The sequence below is a fragment of the Brachionichthys hirsutus genome, chromosome 4 (genome assembly GCF_040956055.1).
Source record: "Brachionichthys hirsutus isolate HB-005 chromosome 4, CSIRO-AGI_Bhir_v1, whole genome shotgun sequence".
In the NCBI taxonomy this organism is placed as follows: domain Eukaryota; kingdom Metazoa; phylum Chordata; class Actinopteri; order Lophiiformes; family Brachionichthyidae; genus Brachionichthys; species Brachionichthys hirsutus.
The window spans coordinates 10,306,057-10,326,697 of NC_090900.1; the positions used below are offsets into that span (position 1 = coordinate 10,306,057).

Genomic DNA, 20,641 nt, shown 5'->3' on the forward strand with positions numbered 1-20,641 from the left:
AAACACCAGATTTCTTTGGTCATATCTGAGAAGTTGTTATAAAATATCCCCCCCGTGTTTTTACAGTTTCAGTCTTCAGAGCAACACTGCATAAAATGATTTCAATATATATAGTTCTCATTATACAAATTGTTTGGGACAGTACCACATAAAAACTTGAAATAAAATGTAAATATTCTGTATCGCTGGACAGTCAGTTACTTTTATTTTGCATTAAGAGCATAAACAAATCTGTTTTGATGTAATTTAGGGTCTAATTTTACCAAATCTTTAAATGCAACCTGTATTTTGGAACATGACTTACTTTCCTTTTGCGCATTATGAGACATTTTGCTATTGAAAATCATCCCAGCAACTTTTGTCCTATTTTCCGTCTCCATCTACAATATGATGTGTGTGTAAAGCAGCGGTGGCACACAGGCAACAGCTCAACGACAATGGTAACATCTAACACAAAACCAGACCTTCCCTTAAACGGTGAAAATAAAAGCAGAAACAAAACATATTTTGAGCATAATCAACATTTGGGTCAAGATTTTTTAAAACATGATGGCGTTATGATTTATTCTAGGCATTCAATCTAAATATTCCATCAAGAACAATTACTGGAATGCTGCAGTAAATAAAGCATGTCTCATGTCTTATCTTCTCCCCTGAGAAGATACTGATTGAGTGTCACATGACTTGCGATCGCTCTCTCTGAATATCATTTACAATATAAGAAAAGTAATCATTACGATTTGTAAACGGTGTTCAAACCTGTATGATTGGCATAGTAAAGCTTCATGCAGCCTAGTCACACTGCTGATGAATGATTTTTGCTTTGCAATGAGGGAAACACACAAAAAGAATCATGGCTGAGCCTTTAACCAATAAAGGACAAAGGCTTGGGACATGTGAGGAGAAAAGGTATTAAAAACAGGAAAATGGGACAAAGACCTCAGAGGAGAGCTGCCGATAACATGGCCGGTCTAGAATGCAAAGAAGTTTGTGTGCTCAGAGTAGATGTCCGGGTGAAGCGAGGCGATTCTCCTCTACGCCAGCTAAGAAAATGCCCTCCGTCGCGTTTCCATGGTGACACTCAGGCATGCTGAGGCCTGACCCCTCAGAGCAGAGCTGGTCCGAGTTCCCCGTCTTACGGCGAGAATCTGAACATTCATTATTTCCAAACGCTATGTGATGCTGCCAAAGCGCTAACCGCTCATATAGCTCCCAAGATAGGAAAGTGGAATGGTGGAAAGTAACAATTTAAATACACATTTTAAATATTCTCATGCAAAATGCCTTTGCTGGTTATATCCTCTGTGCAAAGCCCTGCTGTGCATCTGGACTCCCAGAGTAAAGGACATCTGGGTGGTCTGTAAACATGATGACACTTTGTCTTGACTGAAATCAAATCACGTGGTCACTGTTTGTTTCATTTATCTGCCTCTGCTCGTCTCCTTCCCACACGGGGAATGAAAACCAAGTGAAAACTCACAATCCAAGGAAAGCCACTGAACATTCTTCCATATTTCCTCTTTAAATATAAATCCAAAACTAAATTTTCATGTACTTTTCAAACATCTTGGAAGACTGGCAAAGTAGAGACAGATAATGAAAGAAAATCCTCGACAGCCCTTTGGAAAGTTAATTCAAGCTCAAGAGCATTCAAATGGGAGCTTTAAACACGTCCTACTGCTGATAACAGCTGGCAGGACTGATTTCTCACAGCCAACACCATTTCACTGTCAGGGAACAGGATCACTTATCGTCCTGTACATCTGCAGCGAGGTCACCTCCACATCAGGGGCCTTGACGTTCTGGGGACGTCCTGTCGGGCTGTATCCAGCCGATCGTCCCATGGGACTGAAGCCTGAGGTGGTGCGGCCCATGTGGGTGACAGCCGCAGATCGCGTTACAGCGGGACGCCGCAGGAACCGACCCGACGTCACCAGGTCCCCGTAGCCCTGGGCGTGGGAGAAGGCGTAGCCCGAACGGCGAGAGCTGGTGCGGCGGATGCGGGCGCGTCGAGCTGGAGGGGCAGGTGTTGCCTTGGCCTGTCTCACCTTAAACATCACCTGCAAGTTTAGACACATAATGGCAGAGTTGCTGATTCACATTTGGTGAGCTGTCAAAATCAAAAACACTCACGTGGCATGACATTTTGAGATCACGACACTATCTGAAGGTGAGAGTCCTAGCGAGGGGAGACCCAGAGTTCAACTCAGCGTGTAGAATGACTGCAGCCGTACCTTGTCATTGATGGTGGGGCAGAGCTGCATCAGCAGGAAGCGGTAGGTAACCACAGGAAGGATACACAGGGTGGAGGTGAGGAGGATCGTCAGCCAGATGTTTGGCTGCTTCAGAGAGTTTCGGGCGATTCCTAGACAAAGACACAGATAAACACATTTGTCTTTAAAAGTTACAAATGGTTCAGATGCAAAAAAAAAAAAAGATAACAGAAAATAAGGACATTTCTTAGGTTGAATTTTGTTTTAGGTTTTTCAGCAAAATCACAGCAGCCAATGTGCCAAAAGGACATTCATATATGAAGATTCTAGCAAAAGAAAAAAATACTTCTCAGACTTTTAGTACGAAAGTACAATACGGTCAGTGCAGTACAGAAAAACATCAAACTAATGACCTGATAGCAACAAGAGAAATACTTGTTCTCACAAAAGCGTATAATACCATATTCAATTCAGACTCAATTTAGAATAGAATAGAAAGCCTTTATTGTCATGGCATAGTAGCTTTCTATTTATTTTGCATTTCCTTTGATTTAGATGGAGCAAACAGAAATGTGGAAATGTGCAATCCCAGTTTTGTTCGTTTACTCTGCTCACCTACGAAAGGGAAGGCCGAAGGCAACGTGAGAAACAACCCGTTGCTGTACATAGTGAATGTAACAGCAAAGTATATGGCCAGACTTCCCAACACAAAGAAAGTGTTCACCGCTGTCCAGTAAGACATCTCCAACCCGAACTGAAGAAAAAGACAAGAAAAAAACATCTTATAAAGTACAAATACAATATATAATATTATCCAACGGGAAGACGTTCCGCATACCTGGATGCTGACGGCAAACAGGAGGCACGTCTGGGTCAGGAGGGCAAAGGACTGGTGATCCGCAATGTCTTTACCATCGTCTCTCACTGTGTCGCACAAGGCTGCGTAGGGGATGAAGAAGAGCACCAGGGAGCTGTAGCAGCTGTGGAGGGCACACTTAAAGAAGGCCTTCTTGCTGAAGTACAGATTGAGCTGACCGGGAACGTAGAGCTGAGGATGCTGGAAACTCCACACGTCGTTGACATCCTGACCAGCAGGGGGAGACAAAGACAGTCAGAGTGAGTGAGGTCAGGCTTATCGGGTCCCGATTCGGTTTTGAAGCCAATGATTTAAGACATCACATGACGTTTATAGTCAAATATTTCACTGTGTCATTGTCTATAACAAGCACACATGCAGACAGTCACACGTCACTAATTACCTGGTCAAACAGACTCATTCCCAGGACAGGTAGCGCCGTGTACATCAGATTGTAGAGTGTTATAAACCACTCATCATACACTGTCTGAAAAGCAAAGTCCAAGGCATAAGAGATATTAGGAATGTTAAAAAACAAAAGTTCCTGAACACACCAGATAACTGTTGGCTTTGGAGACTTTATTGCACATATATAAAATACCAACCTACACGTTTTAACAGCATTTCATTCATTCATGGTGTTTAATTAATTTGTATTGGTACAGCAAGGTGTTTTGAATTGAATGTTTTTTTATGTTTGTTACAACTAAGAAACTAAGATCCCCCCCCCCCCCCAACTAGCATAAAAATGATTAAACCGAATAAAGAAAATTAAATCAAATCACACAGTTAATTAAATGAATTGACTACCTCATTCAAATATTACAATTATTGTAATATATATTGTAAATAATATTAACCATTAACCCTCCCCATCTCCCGTAACATCCTCCTTCCTCCCTCCGCCTCACTTCCACCACGCCCCACGTTCTCACCTGTGCAGAGAAGCCGCAGAAGAAAGCGTACCAGAAGTGGACAAAGGTGAAGGTGAAGTTCTTGTAGAAGAAGTAGCGCAGGAACTTGCACATGCGCAAGTAGGACCAGCGGCCGTGCACCAGCAGCAGGCGCTGCAGGAAGCGGAACTGGGCGAAGGAGTAATCGCTGGAAAGCACAGCTTGCATGCCCTCCTGACCCGAGATGCCCACGCCTATGTGAGCAGCTGGGGGAGAACGAGAGGACGATAAAGGGATGCTTAAATTTCAGTGGATCAAAGCCTGCCAGAACAAACAGATGTAAAAAAAATAAATTGTGTGTGTGAAGCACACTTTGGCCACTTTTTGTTTGCTGTTGGTAAATTTCAATTACATTTTGGCCTCTAGGGGCCAGAAAAACACAAAAAGATTTTGAGCAATCGTTACCTGCGGTCCATATCATCATATTTTGTTGTTACAGGTAACATGTAAGCAAATGTGAGCAGCTTTTAATAACTCACATGACAATAAATGAGATGTTAGCAATGACAAGCATCTTCTATTACAAATATTTCTCGCATCTAATTTCTTGATCTCCCAAATACAGATTTGCAGCGTGACTAAAAACAAATACAAAAGCTGTCCTTGGCACTGCTGATACCTCTGATCATGCTGACATCGTTGGCTCCATCCCCTATGGCCAGCGTGACTGCCTGCTTGTGCTTCTTGACCAGCTCGACGACCTGAGCCTTCTGCAGCGGAGTGACCCTGCAGCAGATCACTGCCTTACACATGCACGCCGTCGTCAGGAACTCCAGCTCAATGCTGTGATCGAGGGCGTATGCCTGAGGGAGCGTGGAGAATGATCAAAGAGATGAAGCAATGAGCTGAGAATTAGGAGCATTTTACTGAAGCGTTTCAACTGTAGATGTTCCCATAGTGAAATTATCAATAATATGGAATAAACAAATTGGGAAGTTATTGTACAAATAATGATTTGTCAAAGGATGTCTTCCTTTTGTACGTTTGATGATAGTTAATCATGTCTCATTAACAAATTAGAGCTATAATGAACATACCAGGCTGTGTCCATTGATAACCAGGCCGTACTCTCCGTCTGCCACCTTGTCTGGGATCACTTTCCCACTTTGATCCCGAGTTCTTTCCGGCAGAAACACTGAATCCTCCACCACATCCGGTTTCATGGCCATTTGTGCATTTCTGCTCCACAAAAAAATAAAAATCAGATGGGTGCAAGTGGAAGTTTCATAAACAGCTTGTGATAACGACTACTGCTCAGTTAAATTTGAAATCTACATTTAAAAGCATCTTCTGACCTCAGTTCCTGCCTGACATCCTCAGATGAGTTACCGGAGATGATGAAGACCTCGTTCATGTCCTCCCGCAGCAAGTTGCATGAATAACCAATGGTTTCTGCAGTTTCTACAACATAAATAATAATAATTAAAAAAAAGGAGAGTAACCAGGTATATTGTGACTAAAATAAATCTAAGAGGTATCTTAATATGAGGACCTAAAGTTATCAATTCCTCTGGAAAATATTTGTGTCAGAAATATTTATTTACAAAATGTCCAACAAAAATCTGTAAAATTGGTTTTCAATGTTAAAATGTATCTCTTTTTTCCCTTAATGTCATTCTGGATCAGATCCAGAAAACATTTTTGCATGGTAGTTCATATCAAACCGCTTTATGACTGTAATTCTTAGTGAGTGAATTAAATTTATATTTAAAAAAAAGTTTTTTAAATGGGAAAATCCAGATATTTTTGTATCCAGACGGGTATCCGGACCTCTCTCAAAATTGAATGGACTCTAAGTTAGACCAAGACCCATCTTCAGATAGTTTTTTTTTTTCATCAAGATCCATCGAGCAGTTTTTCCATAATCCTGCTTACAGACAGACAAACAAACAAATGACCTTGGCTCGGCAATGTTTTACAGCCGCTCATCATCAAGTTGTGTACCTTGTTTGTCCCCTGTCAAAACCCAGATTTTGATGTCTGCTTTGGACAGCTGCTCAATAGTCTGAGGTACACCATCCTGTAACTTGTCTTCTATGGCTGTTGCTCCAAGCAGCTGCACACAAACGCACATTATGCATTGAAAAAAAACTCAGTAGTAATTAGTAAAAGATTCAGTCGTTTCTTTGCAGTTTGAGGGTCAACGTGAGTTTTCTTCTTCTTCTCCTACCAACAGATCCTTCTCTATCTCCTCATACAGCTGGTCCAGCTTGTGCTCTTTTCCTTCCAGCTCTATGCTGGCCTCATGATGGCGTTGTTGCCATTGGCTGAAATACTCCTCATCCAAATCCTTATGGGCCAGCACCAGGGTCCGTAAGCCCTCCCCTGCAAACTCCTGCAGAATATCATGCAAATACACACATATAAATACATATGCAGATGCATTCCAGGACAAACATGATCTGATAGTAATAAAAGATTGCGAAAAAAAACAGAAGCCAAATGCATGTCTACAAAATAAACTTTAAAAAATGAGAGAAGGAAAACAGACGAATCCATTACCTATAAGGGAAATAACAGAAACAAAATGCGAATAAATAAACAGTGATATTGTGTCCTCAGATTGTCTCCTCAGATGGAACTGGTTGTCTTTGGGTTGAATGTCAGACTGTAAAGCTCTGCCACACAGATGAATAGCTGCTTTTATGTTATTTATTTGTTGTGTACAGTAATACAATAAAAAAAATTATTGGCTTGTTTACTGGTTAATTTGATTTTAATTCCTTCCTAATTACTTTAGAAACACTCTGAGCCACTCTAAAACTAAACATGAAAGCAAGCTCAGTAACATCTGAAAAGCATTCAAGTCCAATTATTTACACATTTAAGACAGCATGAATCCTCGGGGGCCTTTATTAGCATAAACACAAACAGAGAAATACTACTGACGTTAAGGTGTTCTGTAGTGACGTCCATCAGTTTGCTGCAGGACTGATGCAGCCTCTCATAGATGACAGTGTCGGCACCTTTGCAGTAGAGCGAGAGCTTTCCTTCTGGACTTCGAACTGTATGAGGATGAATAAGTTAAAAAACACACACTATTAATTAAATGATGACCCAAAAATGCAGAAAACAAAATGAAGATAATCTGCGCTAACAGTTGCAATCTATTCTCACCTATGACAGACATCCTCTTGCGGATGTTGTTGAAATCCAGTATGGCCAGGAGTTCGTAGCTGCGCTGCTGGCCCATCTCCACGATGGAAACGCTGTCTGGGGTCCGTGAGCGGAAGACGAAGCCAAAATTTCTGGCTGCCGTAACCAAAGCTCCCTCATCTGGAGACTGCGCCTGGTAGAAGATCTTACCTGAGGGACATTTTCAAAGATGAAGGAGAATGTATGTACTCATACTGAGTAAAGCTAGTAGCTTGTTTTTTTCTGTGTGACCAACTGGCTGGTTAAATTCAAATTTGTTTTAAAGACATTTGCATTTATTGTATAATAAACTGTTCTGCTTTGACAAAAAAAAATAATAATAAGAAGAAAAAAGCTGTGCTTCACTCCCTCAAATAGAAACAGCTCATCCCTCTTCACCTTCTTTCTTCTCTTCGGCCATGACAGTGTGACAGAGGGCCAGCAGTCTGAAGAAGGTGTGGACCTCTGGGTGTTCCAGCTTCACGTCCTCCACCAGGGCGTGATCATGGAACACGAAGCGTGGGTCGGCCAGGGCGTTGAAGGAGAAGTCGACCGTCTCGGTGTGCTGACGGAGAGAGGGAAGTTTGTAAACGTAGCTTTCAAAGACTTTTGATGTGCAAAAAAAAACGTACAACACACTGAAAGTTATTTTTCTATTTAAGTACGGTTAGTGCAGCCTCATAGGCAGCACGGGTAGCAGGAGCTAACTAGCTCAGATCCAAAGGACAGGGTGAAGTGGAGAAGGGAGATTTGCTGTGGCGACCCCGGGACAAGCAGAAAGAAAAAAAAGAAGAAGATGAAGACTAGATTAGGTCCAACCCACCTCAGTAATCTCGAGTCTTTGACCTGTGTAGTCATAAGCGTCTCCTGAAAGGAAGACAAAGCAGATCAAACTCATGAGTTCTGTACTCGAAGTAAACCCATTTCAACTTTATGGGAAAATAATAGTTCAAAAAAACAAAAACTGAAAGCTCAAAATTGCATTTCCTTTGCAGATGTTAAACCTTTAGGGTGATGCTTGCACATTAATCATATAGCCGATTCCTTTGTTACAATCTACAATTATTTAATCTGTTTTTAAAAAATGCTCAATCACATTGACCTCTGGAGTGAAGGTCAGAGTCTTGAATCTCACCATAAGATTTGCCGTTGATGGAGCACTTGTTGAAGGCCATGATGTTCTGGGTGAGGGTCCCTGTTTTATCACTGAAGACGTACTTGATTTGGCCGAGCTCCTCGTTCAGCGTGGTGGTACGAGCCTCAGCGGGGGTGTTGCTTCGTGCGTAGTACATTTTCCTGTCCCAGTCAATATAGAAGCTGTTCCCCAGCCGGATGATCTCCACACTGCCAAGAGACGCAGGCACAGGAAGGAATAATTACATGCTTATTATTTCTAGCTTCGTTAAAAACCTCACACCCTCGTTTTATGTGTTCTGATTAAATACATATCAATTTCACACACACTCTACCTGACATAGAGAGAGATGGGCACCAAGGTGTTCAGTATGATGACGTAGGACCAGAATGTGAGGAAGGCCGACAAGGCAGCATCATTTCCGTTTTGCCTTGGCAGGAAGACTGTGAAGTGTGAGCCTTTGTTCAGCTCCCAGAAGTAGTTTCCGATAGCCAGGATGGAGCACATGAAGGCCAAGAAGCCAAAAATCTGCAAGGAGAGTTTGTAGGATTTAGAAGTCACAGCAGGGTCTGAGAATCAAAAAGGAAAAGTAATTCCAAAGCCAAGAAATATTTTAGAATATATATATATATAGATTTCTCAAATCAGCGGTCATATTCTTTAAGCATGTTTAAGACACCTCTTTATTCCCATGGCAACCATAATTGCAAGGCAAAAATAACAACATGATGTGCAGTAAATTAATCCACACCGACATGACAATGAGGAAACCTGCCATAACGAGACAAGCGAAAGATTCGAGGACTCACACAAAGGACTAAAACATTCATTAGACGATCTATGCTGGTCCTCTTGAACGTGCTCTTCCCACAGTTCTGCATCAGCTTCGTCTCTGGGCCTGCAGACACAAGTTAGAACTCAAGTCAGCCGTGATCATCCATCCATCGCTTATCCAGGGCCGGGTCGCAGAGGCAACAGTCTCAGCAGGGATTTTCAGACGTCCCTGTCCCCAGACACCTCCTCCAGCTCTTCCAGGGGGGATCCCGAGTCATTCTCTGGCCAGCCCAGAGGCATAGTCTCTCCAACGTGTCCTAGGTCTTCCCAGAAGACTCCCGAGTTCCTCCCGGGTGACTGCGCTCCTCACCCTGTCTCTAAAGGTGCGCCCAGCCACCCTACAGAGTAAACTCATTTCGACCGCTTGTGTCCAGGGTCTTGACCCATGACCCAGAGCTCATGATCAAAGGTTGAGAGTAGGAACGTAGATTGACTGGTAAATCAAGAGCTTTTCGGCTCAGCTCCTTCTTCACCACGACAGACCGATACAACGACTGCACCACTGCAGCTGCTGCAGCAATCCGTCTGTCAGTCTCTCGCTCCATCATTCCTTCACTCATGAACAAGACATCAAGATACTTGAACTCCTCCACTTGAGGCCAATTTATCCAAACAGTTGCATTATATTAGAGTAAAACGCAGACATCTCTGTTTTTTCCCCCCCTCAGCACTTTTTTTCTCAAAGTGTTTTTCAATAGCTCCTCTTTAAAGAGGCCTTCCCCACCTCCGAACAGCACCAGTCCAAAGCACCACTCAGTGTTCCTCAGCGTGCAGCCGCGCAGCAGGATCTTCTCGTTGTCCAGCGGGTACTTCTGATCAGCGTAGGTTAATGTTCCCTTGAAGCGGTCCAGGCGATTGTTGGGGGGTTCACAGCGTACCTCACCTTGAACAACAGAGTGGTGACAAAACAGGTTTGACGTTGGTGCTCAGAATGAGAAATCAATGTCTGTGTGTGTGTGTGTGTGTGTGTGTGTCTAGGGTTTACAGAGAAAGGCCCATAAAATATTAAATGTTCAATGGGTAGTTGTTCTGTGGAAGAAAACACTCATTACAACTGAGGTATGCAGAAGCGCATCTCTGAATGCAAAACACATCAAACCACCAAGCAGAAGGGCTGCAGCAGCAGAAGACCACAATGTGGGCCCCCTCCTGTCAGCAGCAGAAGACCACAATGGGGGCCCCTCCTGTCAGCTAAGAACAGGAAACTGAGGCTACAATTCACATTAGAGATTGCAAAAACATTGCCTGGTCTGATAATCACACCAACATCAATGTACACGTTTCAGTTTCAGGTGCATTCACACTCGACTCAGGTATGATTTGACTTGCTTAATGTGCACAGGAACAGTAGTATTAATAGTACTAACAGTAGTATTAGAAGAGGTAATAGTAGTATTAGTAGAGGTGACAGTAGTATTAGTAGTACTAACAGTAGTATTAGTAGAGGTGACAGTAGTATTAGTAGTACTAACAGTAGTATTAGTAGTTCTAACAGTAGTAGTAGTAGTATTAGTAGTACTAACAATAGTATTAGTACCAGCAGTCATCATCTTACCGTTGAAGTCTGCCAGTCTTTCGATGTCGTCACCCAGGTCTCCTGTCTCGGTCAAGGCCTGTCTCACCTTCAGGTTAGTCTCTCTGATGGAGACAGGAGGACAACAAGAGAAAGAGGAGGAGAGAAGGTGAGCAAGAGGACGAGGGAGGAGATGCACTACAAAAGTGAGAGACCGATGCAAAACAGACTATTTGCATGTTAACAGAGTTCTTGACGTTGCAGTACGGACTAACCCGTCCAGTTCTGCTGTCTCAATGTACACCAGGTTGAGAGGTTCACTGCTGCAGAGCAACAGAAGATCAGCCTGAAATGACACAGAATGAGACAATCCGGGCTCGTATTCATCATGCTATCGGAACCACACTCTATATGAAAGAGTTAACATTCTGTATTTAGCTGACAGCTTTTCCCATTTCTGTGGGGGGGGGCAAGGGTATAAAAAGTATCATACAGTCGCTTCATCAGTTAAACATGATAAAACAAAATAAGTTCAAAGTAAATACAGCGGGAATAATGAAAGGATGATAAACAGCCTATGCAATATATATTTTACAATATTATATTTTCAATAATTTACTCACAGTAACAAACTGGTTGTTTTCCAGTTTGATGATGTCTCCCACCTGGACGTCCATCCATTTCTCACTCTGCAGTCTGGGAACAAGAATCAGGTTGGTGAGTGGATGTCTGGACTATGTGTGTGTTTGCATCTGGGCTAAGGACGTTTAGCGCTGTCGGATAATAAACCGTCAGAGACACCAAATACAAGCAGTGAATACCGAGGACATCCGGATGTTAGGCCTTTACTGTATATTCACGTTCTGCCTGCCAGTGAGGTTTTACAACTTGGCTAGAACAAAAAATATTCCATGTTTCTGTACACGCTGCCAATTAAAATGCAAATAATGTTTTCCAACACCTTTTTTTAGTGACGGTAGTTCATTTCTTAAATTTACTTGCAATTATTGATATAGTTGTATTATTTTTTTTACCTTTATACATCTTTTCTTTTCATTTCTGTCATCTTTTTCACCCTAACTTGCATTACTGTTAACAACAAATATCCATCCATTCATTTTCTTGTAGACGAGAAGATCCCAATCTTCTCGTCTACAGCCGCTTTATCCGCCTTGCGGGTCACGGCCTGCCGTATCTCAACTGGCTACGGATGAGTCGCCAGCACATCGCAGGGTCACACAAAAGACAAAACAAACAAATAGCCATGCAGACAGCGCTATCCACTGCGCCACTGTGCCACCCTTACAGAAAACATTCACCCAGTCATTCATTTTCCAGACCGCTTTGTCCGTTACCGGGTCGTGCTGCAGCCTATCCCAGCAGTCAACGGGCGAGAGGCCGGGCACACCCTGGACAAGCCGCCAGTTCATCGCACAAAGACAGACACAATCCTTCTCACACACACATTCGCACCTACGGGAGATTTAGCATAACCAATTCACCAAATTTGTATGTTTGCAGAAAACAAAGCTAATGTAATATAAATGCATAATAGAATATGCAATAATATTCACATAAAATATATTATTCAGTCATAAAGATAAGCATCTGCTACAAATAAGCTCTTTTCTGAAATGGTCACCCAATCGTAATAAAGAAACCGACTTCAGATAAATCTCCCCGTATGCTGCAATCGGCACATCTTTAGCAATACTTTGTGCCAACCGCCGCTGGAAGCACTAAAACAAGACGTTTCTGAATTTCCTGTTAATGATAATGATGATGCAATTATTGCACACATCAACGGTACTCCCAGGGAATAAAATCAATTAATTCAATTCAATTTATGGTGATGATTTTATTCACCCTATATCTTTAGGAGAAATTCCTGTATTTCTATTGACATGTGTATCCCTTGTCTAAGACATTTAAGACTCTGACAGGTACAGCCAGGGGAAGCAGCTGCAGGATGTTCCACTCCTGTTGGATCCTGTTGATCTGAGGTCTGCTATTTCAAATATGAGAGCTATGTTTGAGTTGTATACTGAGATTTAGGTTTTATTCCACCCTCGCTGCCGAATGATTCTACAACTACAAGGGTTTTTAGGGTAGCTCTATAATTTTGGTTTTACACCCAATACGGTTCCTGAAAGACACCTGCCTGAAATGAAACCGACTGTGATGGTGCTTCCATACAAAAACCAGGATGTACCGTATGAGCAAAGATGTATTTACAACAATACATGAACAAACTGCACTTCTGAACTTACTTTCGATCAATGAGGACCTGAACTTTTCTGTTGTTGACATGATTGTCGCTCCTGTGGCGATTCTGGAAAGACAAAATAGAACAGCACACAATGAACTCACTTTTACCACTGATACATTTTAACAAAACTCCAATGAATGGAATTATTTGTCACCAACTAACAGATTGCACTGTCCATATAAACCCTCTAACCACAATCAATTCATTTTCTATGTGAGAGAGTTGACAACTTCATCTGTCTCTTTTTTTAAATGAAAAACAAGATTTTAGTCTTCTGAATCCATTTAAAGACAATTAGGAGAAGTTAAATTCATCCTCTAAAAAGCCTGATACGTCCTTGCTTCCAGAATCCAAAGGTTTGATGCAACAGTAAACATGTGTAAAGTACATCAAAGAAAATCCATACTTAACGTAACATGATTGATAAATCAATGAAATGCATTGTATTTTAAAAGAATATTTACTATTACGGCTGAAGAGTGTATTATTTATCTGATCAATGCATGATATGACTGTTAATGAATCATGAACAACAAAACAACAACAATAACAACACTGAACATTCTCAAGAATTTGTTTCTAGTCAGGGATTTATTTTCAACCAGATGGATCGCTGCTGAAGGGACAGTAATCGCTGTTGTTTATTCCTTCATTTAATATTTCTGAGTATCCTATACAGTACTTGCTTATACTTTCTACTTTATATGAACCATCTGGAAAGTTCCCTCAGGGAAATTCCTTCTCAGCATTCCACCCGTTCCGTAGGAGCCGGGTTGACTAAACATCGACTAAATTCACACATGGCCACAGTTACCGATGACAGTTATGTCTGTTTTGTGAGGTAATCCACAGAAACACACACACTGTCAGTTTTGCGTCATTGTGTAGCTGCTGAGCTCAAACCAAGCCCGAACACAGAGGCAGCATGAGATTGGTGCCGGCAGCAGAACTGTTCAGTCTCACCGGTAAAACAGAACAAAACAGACTTTGGTTCTCCTGCAGATTGTGTTTAACTCATGACTGATTTTCTTTAGGGGGGTTGGCATTAGGTTACAGGCTGCTACACAAACACACACACAAACATAATTTACTTCATGTTTGGATGACCTTGACAGCTAAAATTAAAAGTCATTTTCCTTTCTTTGTTTTCAAGGTACATTCTTCTGTCCAGGTAACAGTTTGACCATTAACAAATAAAAAGGCGTCTACTTCCTGAGGAATTATGAGTTACATATGAGCCTGAACTGAGAGGGGAATTTGGTTTCCTAATTGGACTCAACCGTCAGTAAGGAGAGCTACATCACAACATTTAACCAATCAGATGAAACAAGCTTTACAACAACAATCCTTTAACAAAAAATATATTTATTTATTTTCAAATGGGAGGTTTTCATTTCCCAAATGCTTCTCAAAATAAGGAACTTAATAGTAAACAGGCAAATGAACACTTGTACCAAAAGTTCAAAGCAACTCCAATGACTTGAATGTAAAAAGAGTTTGTGAAATAAAAAGATAGGCTTTAATGATATGCCACTCAAATTAATTGCCAGGCAGAGGAAAATCCAAAATGATAACAGTTAATCAGCCAGGATCACTTAAGGCTGTAAAATCTGCAATGAAATAAGCAAATATAAAAAAACATGTACAAATGTGTATTTTGATGCAAACCTGGATGTTGATAAAGATATGCAAGTAATAAATTGCAAGATTATTTGGCCGTGGGGGAAAATAAAAATGGTGAACTACAACTGAAGATGTATTTTAAAAAGATCTTACGATATCATCAGTGGCATCCTTGGCAGCGGTGACTGACAGCACGAGAACCAGAGGAACCACGGTGGTGAACCAGGACAGAGAGGAGATCTGAGGAATCACCTGGATGGAGCACGCACATCAGAGAGAGGAAAGGTAGCGACATGAAGAAATGAGAAAATGGGGGCAAACACTTGAAGACAAAGAAAACATAAAAGCAGGAACGATAAGCATTCATGAATAGAACATCGCCACATAAACATGCAGGAACAGAATTCAGATTAACCCAAAGAAGAACTAATTCGTTTTTGGGTATGTCAGTCAGTTACAAAGTAAATAAACATAGAACAAATATAAATATAATGCACACACGATGTTTGTCAATTATTTAAAATCCTATTCTAAAGATGCAAAGCAGCCTGTTAATGCGGATGTGGCGAATTTCCCACTGGGATCAATAAAGTATTGTAATTCTGATTAAAATAGCTGTTGTCTGATTTGTCCTTGCTGCGAACAGTGAAGCCACACCAATGTATTGCAACACAAATGCTTTGCACACGATGACGCAATTTCCTGTTTTACATATTCAATGTCGTTAATCTCGCTTTGATTCATCCACATCCTGTTAAGTTGACGTGCTGCTTCGCTGTGACGACAGGCAGGATTTACTGTCAGTTGTAAGTGAGTAAGACAGAGATTCTCACGATGCAGTCTGTCCCACATACTGCGTCACTATGTTTTAAAAATGGACTGTGTTGTTTTCCGGTTAGACACACATAGATTTTAATTATATCAGTTGATTAGCAGTGAATAAAATAGCCATCAGATATAAGAACTGTATAAGCAGCCTAACTATGGGCTGCAGGAAACAAACCTATTAGCAAAAATAAACTAGTACCGGTAGTCTACCATAACGTGGGTGTTGCATGGTTGTGACATTAGCTGTGAGGTCATAACATAACTTTAGCAGTAAAACAACCCCAAACAGTCTGGACTGTCCAAAATTATAAGCAGTTTAAATCCAGACATCATAAGGGTGATCAAAGAATTAACAGACGATATGACATTGTAACAATTTACAGGATGAAATGGTTATGATGATACAACCACACAATCAAGTAGCATGAGGCCACAACGTAACAAATAGCAGAACTTCACGAGAAAAGCACTCAGAGAGCGCAGACCTCCTCCAAGCAGCTCACCCCCCCCCCCCCTGATTGGATTTACACCATCCACATGGTGATCTGGATCATCACCAAAAGGTTCTAAATTGTTCTTGGTGTCTTTATACACCAACCATGAGAAGCAAAAGTAAATCGGAGTTGATTTGTATTTTTAACAGATTTTAGAATCCGTAAATGGGTTTTTCAATGTTAGAATTAAATATTTTTTACTGACTCCATTCTAGAACCGATCCAGATGAAATTCGGTGGTGAGATAGAGGCCCCCATCCTACAATCAAATTCCATAAACATCGGTCAATAATCAACCGAGATATTAAGGAACAAATTTTGAAGCTCCATTGACTGCAATGTTACAGAAAAATTCTAATTGATCCAGAATCCAGGATCTGTTGTGGATCATCATCAGACTTTAATCATCTGTTCCTGGTATCATTCACAACATCTCCTGAAGATTTAATCAAGATCCGTCCAGAACCTTTTGAGTTATCTTGCTAAAAGTTGGACGGACAGACAAACCTTCTTGGTGGAGGTAAGGACAGCGTAGGAATTAGCAAAATGAAATGAACAAGCCCAAATTGCCCGTGCCTTTGCTAAGAGCTGGAGAAAGTTATGAGATCATGTTTGTCTGTCAGGTTGAAAGACATTTGTAAAAACTGATTTTGAGATGAGGTTGTGTGGGGGTGGATACAGGAAGAGCTCGTGACATTTTGAGGCAGACTATGTTACAGATCTATGCAGATTCTGAAGACGGGACCCTTTTATCTTAATTTTTGCCAATACCATACAAAATAATACTAAGCTACCCAAAGTAAAAAAAAAACAAACGTGGGAAGAGAATAGCCAGGATGCTCCACCTCTATACGCTATTTTAACACAAGTTCAGAGGCACACAGGCTACCCGGCTGTTACATGATTTGGTTTTCAACATTGAATGGATACGACTTTCCACTTGTTCAGGCTTTTGTGACAATGCTGCCTGGGAGCTTTCTGGTCCTTATCTATAATGAGCAAAATGTTACCATACTTGCATGGAGAGAAACAATTACTGAATATTTCATTTCATTGGCTTTAGAGTTGGAAGAAAGCTTCGCCTGTTAGTGCCTGCATGTATGTGCAATTATTCTCCTCACCTGGAGCACCAGCAGAAACAAGAAGTAGGCGTTAGCAATCCGTTGGAACTGCTCAAACAAGTTAAGAGGTAGGAAGGTGAAGAGGTTGTACTTGGAGGTCTTGATAGCATTTGTCTGGAAGAAAGTACGGGGTGAAAGAATAAGTGGCAGAAACGTAAGATTAAATGTTACGTCAGTATGGGAATGATACTGAAATAAACATTCTTTCAACAAGTCTAGAGGTTTTATACTTTAAATATACAAATCAGGCCCTCAGTATATATTGGAGATTTTTTAGAAAAGCTTTTATTTCTGTTAGTTTCCTAGACTCTCCCCGGTTCTTTGTCTCTGATGAGACTTGATGTGATCAGTATAGTCAATTTAACTAAATGTTGTGCAATCCTATTATTCTGTCGGCATGCAATTATGTTGTGGAATTCCATCTAATATGGAAATTCCCTACATTTCATTGCACAAAGCTAGTAGCTGCTGAAGTATGAAGTTAAAGTTAGGTAGGAGAGTGCCAGCTAGTTTGCAGATCCGGTCCGTTTAAAGCGGCTCAGACTCAAACATTCACAGATGAGTTAATGTTTAAAGGTTTACTCAAGCGCCGCTCAGTCGCATTCACAGACTTCCTTCCTCACTTTTGAACTCGATCTCTCCAGGAAGCTTTAGCAACAGGAAAACAGATAAAATGAACAATACGCTTGAATAAAGTGTTTTTTAATCAGGTTTTAACATAGTTGGAAAAGATTTGGGAGGATGAAAATACATCCCTGTCTCTGTAATTGTTAAACCAAACTCTTCAAATAAATCCAAAAAACAGTAACCAACTTGTTGAGTTGCAGACAAATTTATAAAATTCATAAAATACAGTCTGTTGTTATACACGTTAGCGTGTCCAGCATGTGTAATTCTGCATACCTCACTTATTATGTCCTGTATATGCAGTTTTTATGCCAAGCAGGTTGTGTTAGTGTTGCAGGTCTGTCCAAGCAGTTATATAATTATTCAAATTTAATTCAAGGTGAAAAGCCGGATGAATTAAGGTCCAGTGCAGGTGATGTTCACCTTTGGTAATTATTAACAATTAACTTCACATAATAGTATTGTCACTCAAGGACTATAAACTCTGTTATAGTCCACAATATTCTTATTCATCCTCTGCAACAAAATCTAAAACATGCACCTCTCAGTTAGTTAGTTACGGTAGTTACCATTGTTTGTTAGTTGTTCTCTTTCATCTTTTAAAGTCTCATGCACTCTCTTTTCTCAAAAATAGGTTTGTTTAAAGTTTCTTCTCCTCCTCTTTTAATGTCTGTATGTTAATACATTATGATCAACTGTCGCGTTATCCTGATAACAATATGCTACCTGCTAATAATAATAGGCTTTATACCAATTACTGTTGCTAGGATAAACTCTTGTCTTTTTATGACATACCTAATATACAGTAAAAATCAAAAGAAAAATATTTTCTAATATTTAGTTTCGCTGGCAATAACAGAAACAGAAAGTAAAACACATAAAGATGACTTTTGGTTCTGTTTCACGCAGAGACCGGTGTGGAATGTAGAAGTTGACTGTTGAATTTATGTCCTCTGAGTATGGACTGAAGCCCTGCATTAGGGCGCTCACGTTGCAGCTTGTGAAGAGTCCTTGAGAGTTTCCAAACCTTTGACGTGAAGAGACTTATCTGGTGGGAGACATTTGTTGTGTTCCAGGTGGATCTTATCAGGGAGGTCAAAGCTCTGGCCACAGAGACTGTGACTCCCGGCTCAGTCTCTCGTTTCCGTGCTAACACCAACAGACCAAAGACTTAGGTCGAGCTGCAAATGGTTTTAGTCCCTTTTTGTTATTTTTAAAAAGTTTTATTACCTTAAAGTTTCATGGAGGAATATATTTATCCATCAATAAGATAAAACTGAATATTGTCCATCAACTTGTCCAGTTTAAATTCACATTTGTTTAACATGATACCAGTTGACATGGATGACATTTACTCACCAGCCCACCCACGCACTACTTACTGCATATTTAAAGGACAGGTTGTACTCCCGGTCGTTGGCTCGAAGTTTCCTCTCAAGCTCTGATTAGAAAAGCCAGAGAAATTATTCTGGTTTTTTTACATGAACTAAGAAAAGCGCTATCCACGGCAGATCACAGTACAAACAAACCCTTAACCCCTAAAGCTCCATAAAATGACACCTGCAGATCATTAGCATGATTACATTATCATATAGCTTAACGATTATGGCCTCACAGTGTTCATCTGTAGAACATACTAATGCTACACAGTACCATACAGTGTTTTTGTATTTTCATACTCTCAGAAAGCAGAGCACAATATGTTTGATACTACAAGTAGATTTAACTGCAGGTTCAAAAAGTTACTGCCAGCTTTAAAAATGTTTTTTTTAAAATGTGAAAAGAATTTGATTTCCCAAACATTTCATATTTTTTGTTAATCTCTATCTTTGAATTTTTTTCATTTTTTATTTAACACATGAAACCAAAAATCTCATGAGCGATAGGCAGATGTAGAGCGGACTTGTCAGTGTGTTGCAGTTTAAGTAACAATTACGTCATAAGGCCCTCTCAATAACGGTTCTGGAGCTTTCACACAATTCACATGATCTTCTTCTGCAATTGGAGTTCCTGAGATGTACAAATATTTAGTCTTATGCAAAAGAAAGTTCACGAGACTCTACGAGCACAAACCTTTGACAAGGAAGCTCAAATTCCCCGCTGTTACATCAGAAACAGTCCCATGATGGGTTAACCTTCATCAATCCTTTAATCTGGAATTACATCGCTATCATTAAATGCCCCACAGATATACCCCAAAGTGAATTAGCACAGTGTGATCAACAATTTGATCTCAGTTGTAAGTAGTATTATTTGTTGTCTCAAAGCAGTGATGCTTCTGTGACTCCTACAAATTAAAATCTTCTGGATCATAACTTTTTTACTTTTACGGTACTTGGATCCAGATCAGACTGCGATGTGTGTCTGTTCACAATCTGACTGGTATATCCTTCTCCCAAAAAAATCCAAATCATCAAAATCCTCTGATAACCTTTTGAGCAATCCTGCAAACAGAAAGATAAAAAAATAAAAAAATAATAATGCTTGGTGAAAATAAAATCCTTTCCAACCTGTATTTGGGGCTTTTCATACTATTACATCATAAACAGAAACTTTAGCCTGACCTCTTTCTTTTTTCTTGATGAAGTCCATGCCAAAGAACGACATCTTCCCTTCTTCCTTCTGCTATCTATCCACCATCCTCCGTCTGGGGAGGAGGAGGAGGAGAAAAATCAGTCTGTTAGTGATTGAAAGAAGGATAAATCGGAATCATCTGGTATCTTCAGTACCGGGAAACAAAACAATCCAGAAACACACACAAACCAGACTGTTGAAGCTAAACATCAGCTTCACCCTGGAAACACTGGAAACACCACGTTGCTAAAGTGACAATGACGGATGCCCGCCAGCTGCCATTCAGACACTTTCCATAATGTGCTCTATGAGGTAATCATGCAGGTACAGACAGAGAGAGGGAGAGAAGCCTTTACTTTCCTTTTCAATCGAAACATTCTCACTTGAGGTCTGCGTCGGCCATCGGGCCTGTCTTAATGTTTCTCCCATGTAGGGCATGGTGACTCATAGGGAGGCTCCGCTCTCA

At 40.7% G+C, this 20,641-nt stretch overlaps 1 protein-coding gene across 1 annotated transcript; it reads right to left on the reverse strand.

Moving 5' to 3' along the window:
* Positions 1 to 1,730: 1,730 nt before the first annotated feature.
* Positions 1,731 to 20,208, reverse strand: LOC137892906 (phospholipid-transporting ATPase ID-like). Its single transcript, XM_068738320.1, has 27 exons — positions 20,161 to 20,208; positions 18,984 to 19,040; positions 16,975 to 17,088; positions 14,685 to 14,783; positions 12,910 to 12,971; positions 11,263 to 11,335; positions 10,915 to 10,985; positions 10,682 to 10,764; positions 9,851 to 10,009; positions 9,102 to 9,190; positions 8,627 to 8,820; positions 8,293 to 8,501; positions 7,981 to 8,024; positions 7,557 to 7,722; positions 7,140 to 7,328; positions 6,912 to 7,027; positions 6,193 to 6,357; positions 5,967 to 6,078; positions 5,318 to 5,423; positions 5,060 to 5,201; positions 4,642 to 4,825; positions 4,005 to 4,228; positions 3,473 to 3,556; positions 3,052 to 3,297; positions 2,829 to 2,967; positions 2,235 to 2,365; positions 1,731 to 2,060 (listed from the first exon to the last, which is right to left on the reverse strand). Exons 1-27 carry the CDS (start codon positions 20,206 to 20,208, stop codon positions 1,731 to 1,733), a joined length of 3,636 nt encoding a protein of 1,211 aa, XP_068594421.1.
* Positions 20,209 to 20,641: the final 433 nt, after the last annotated feature.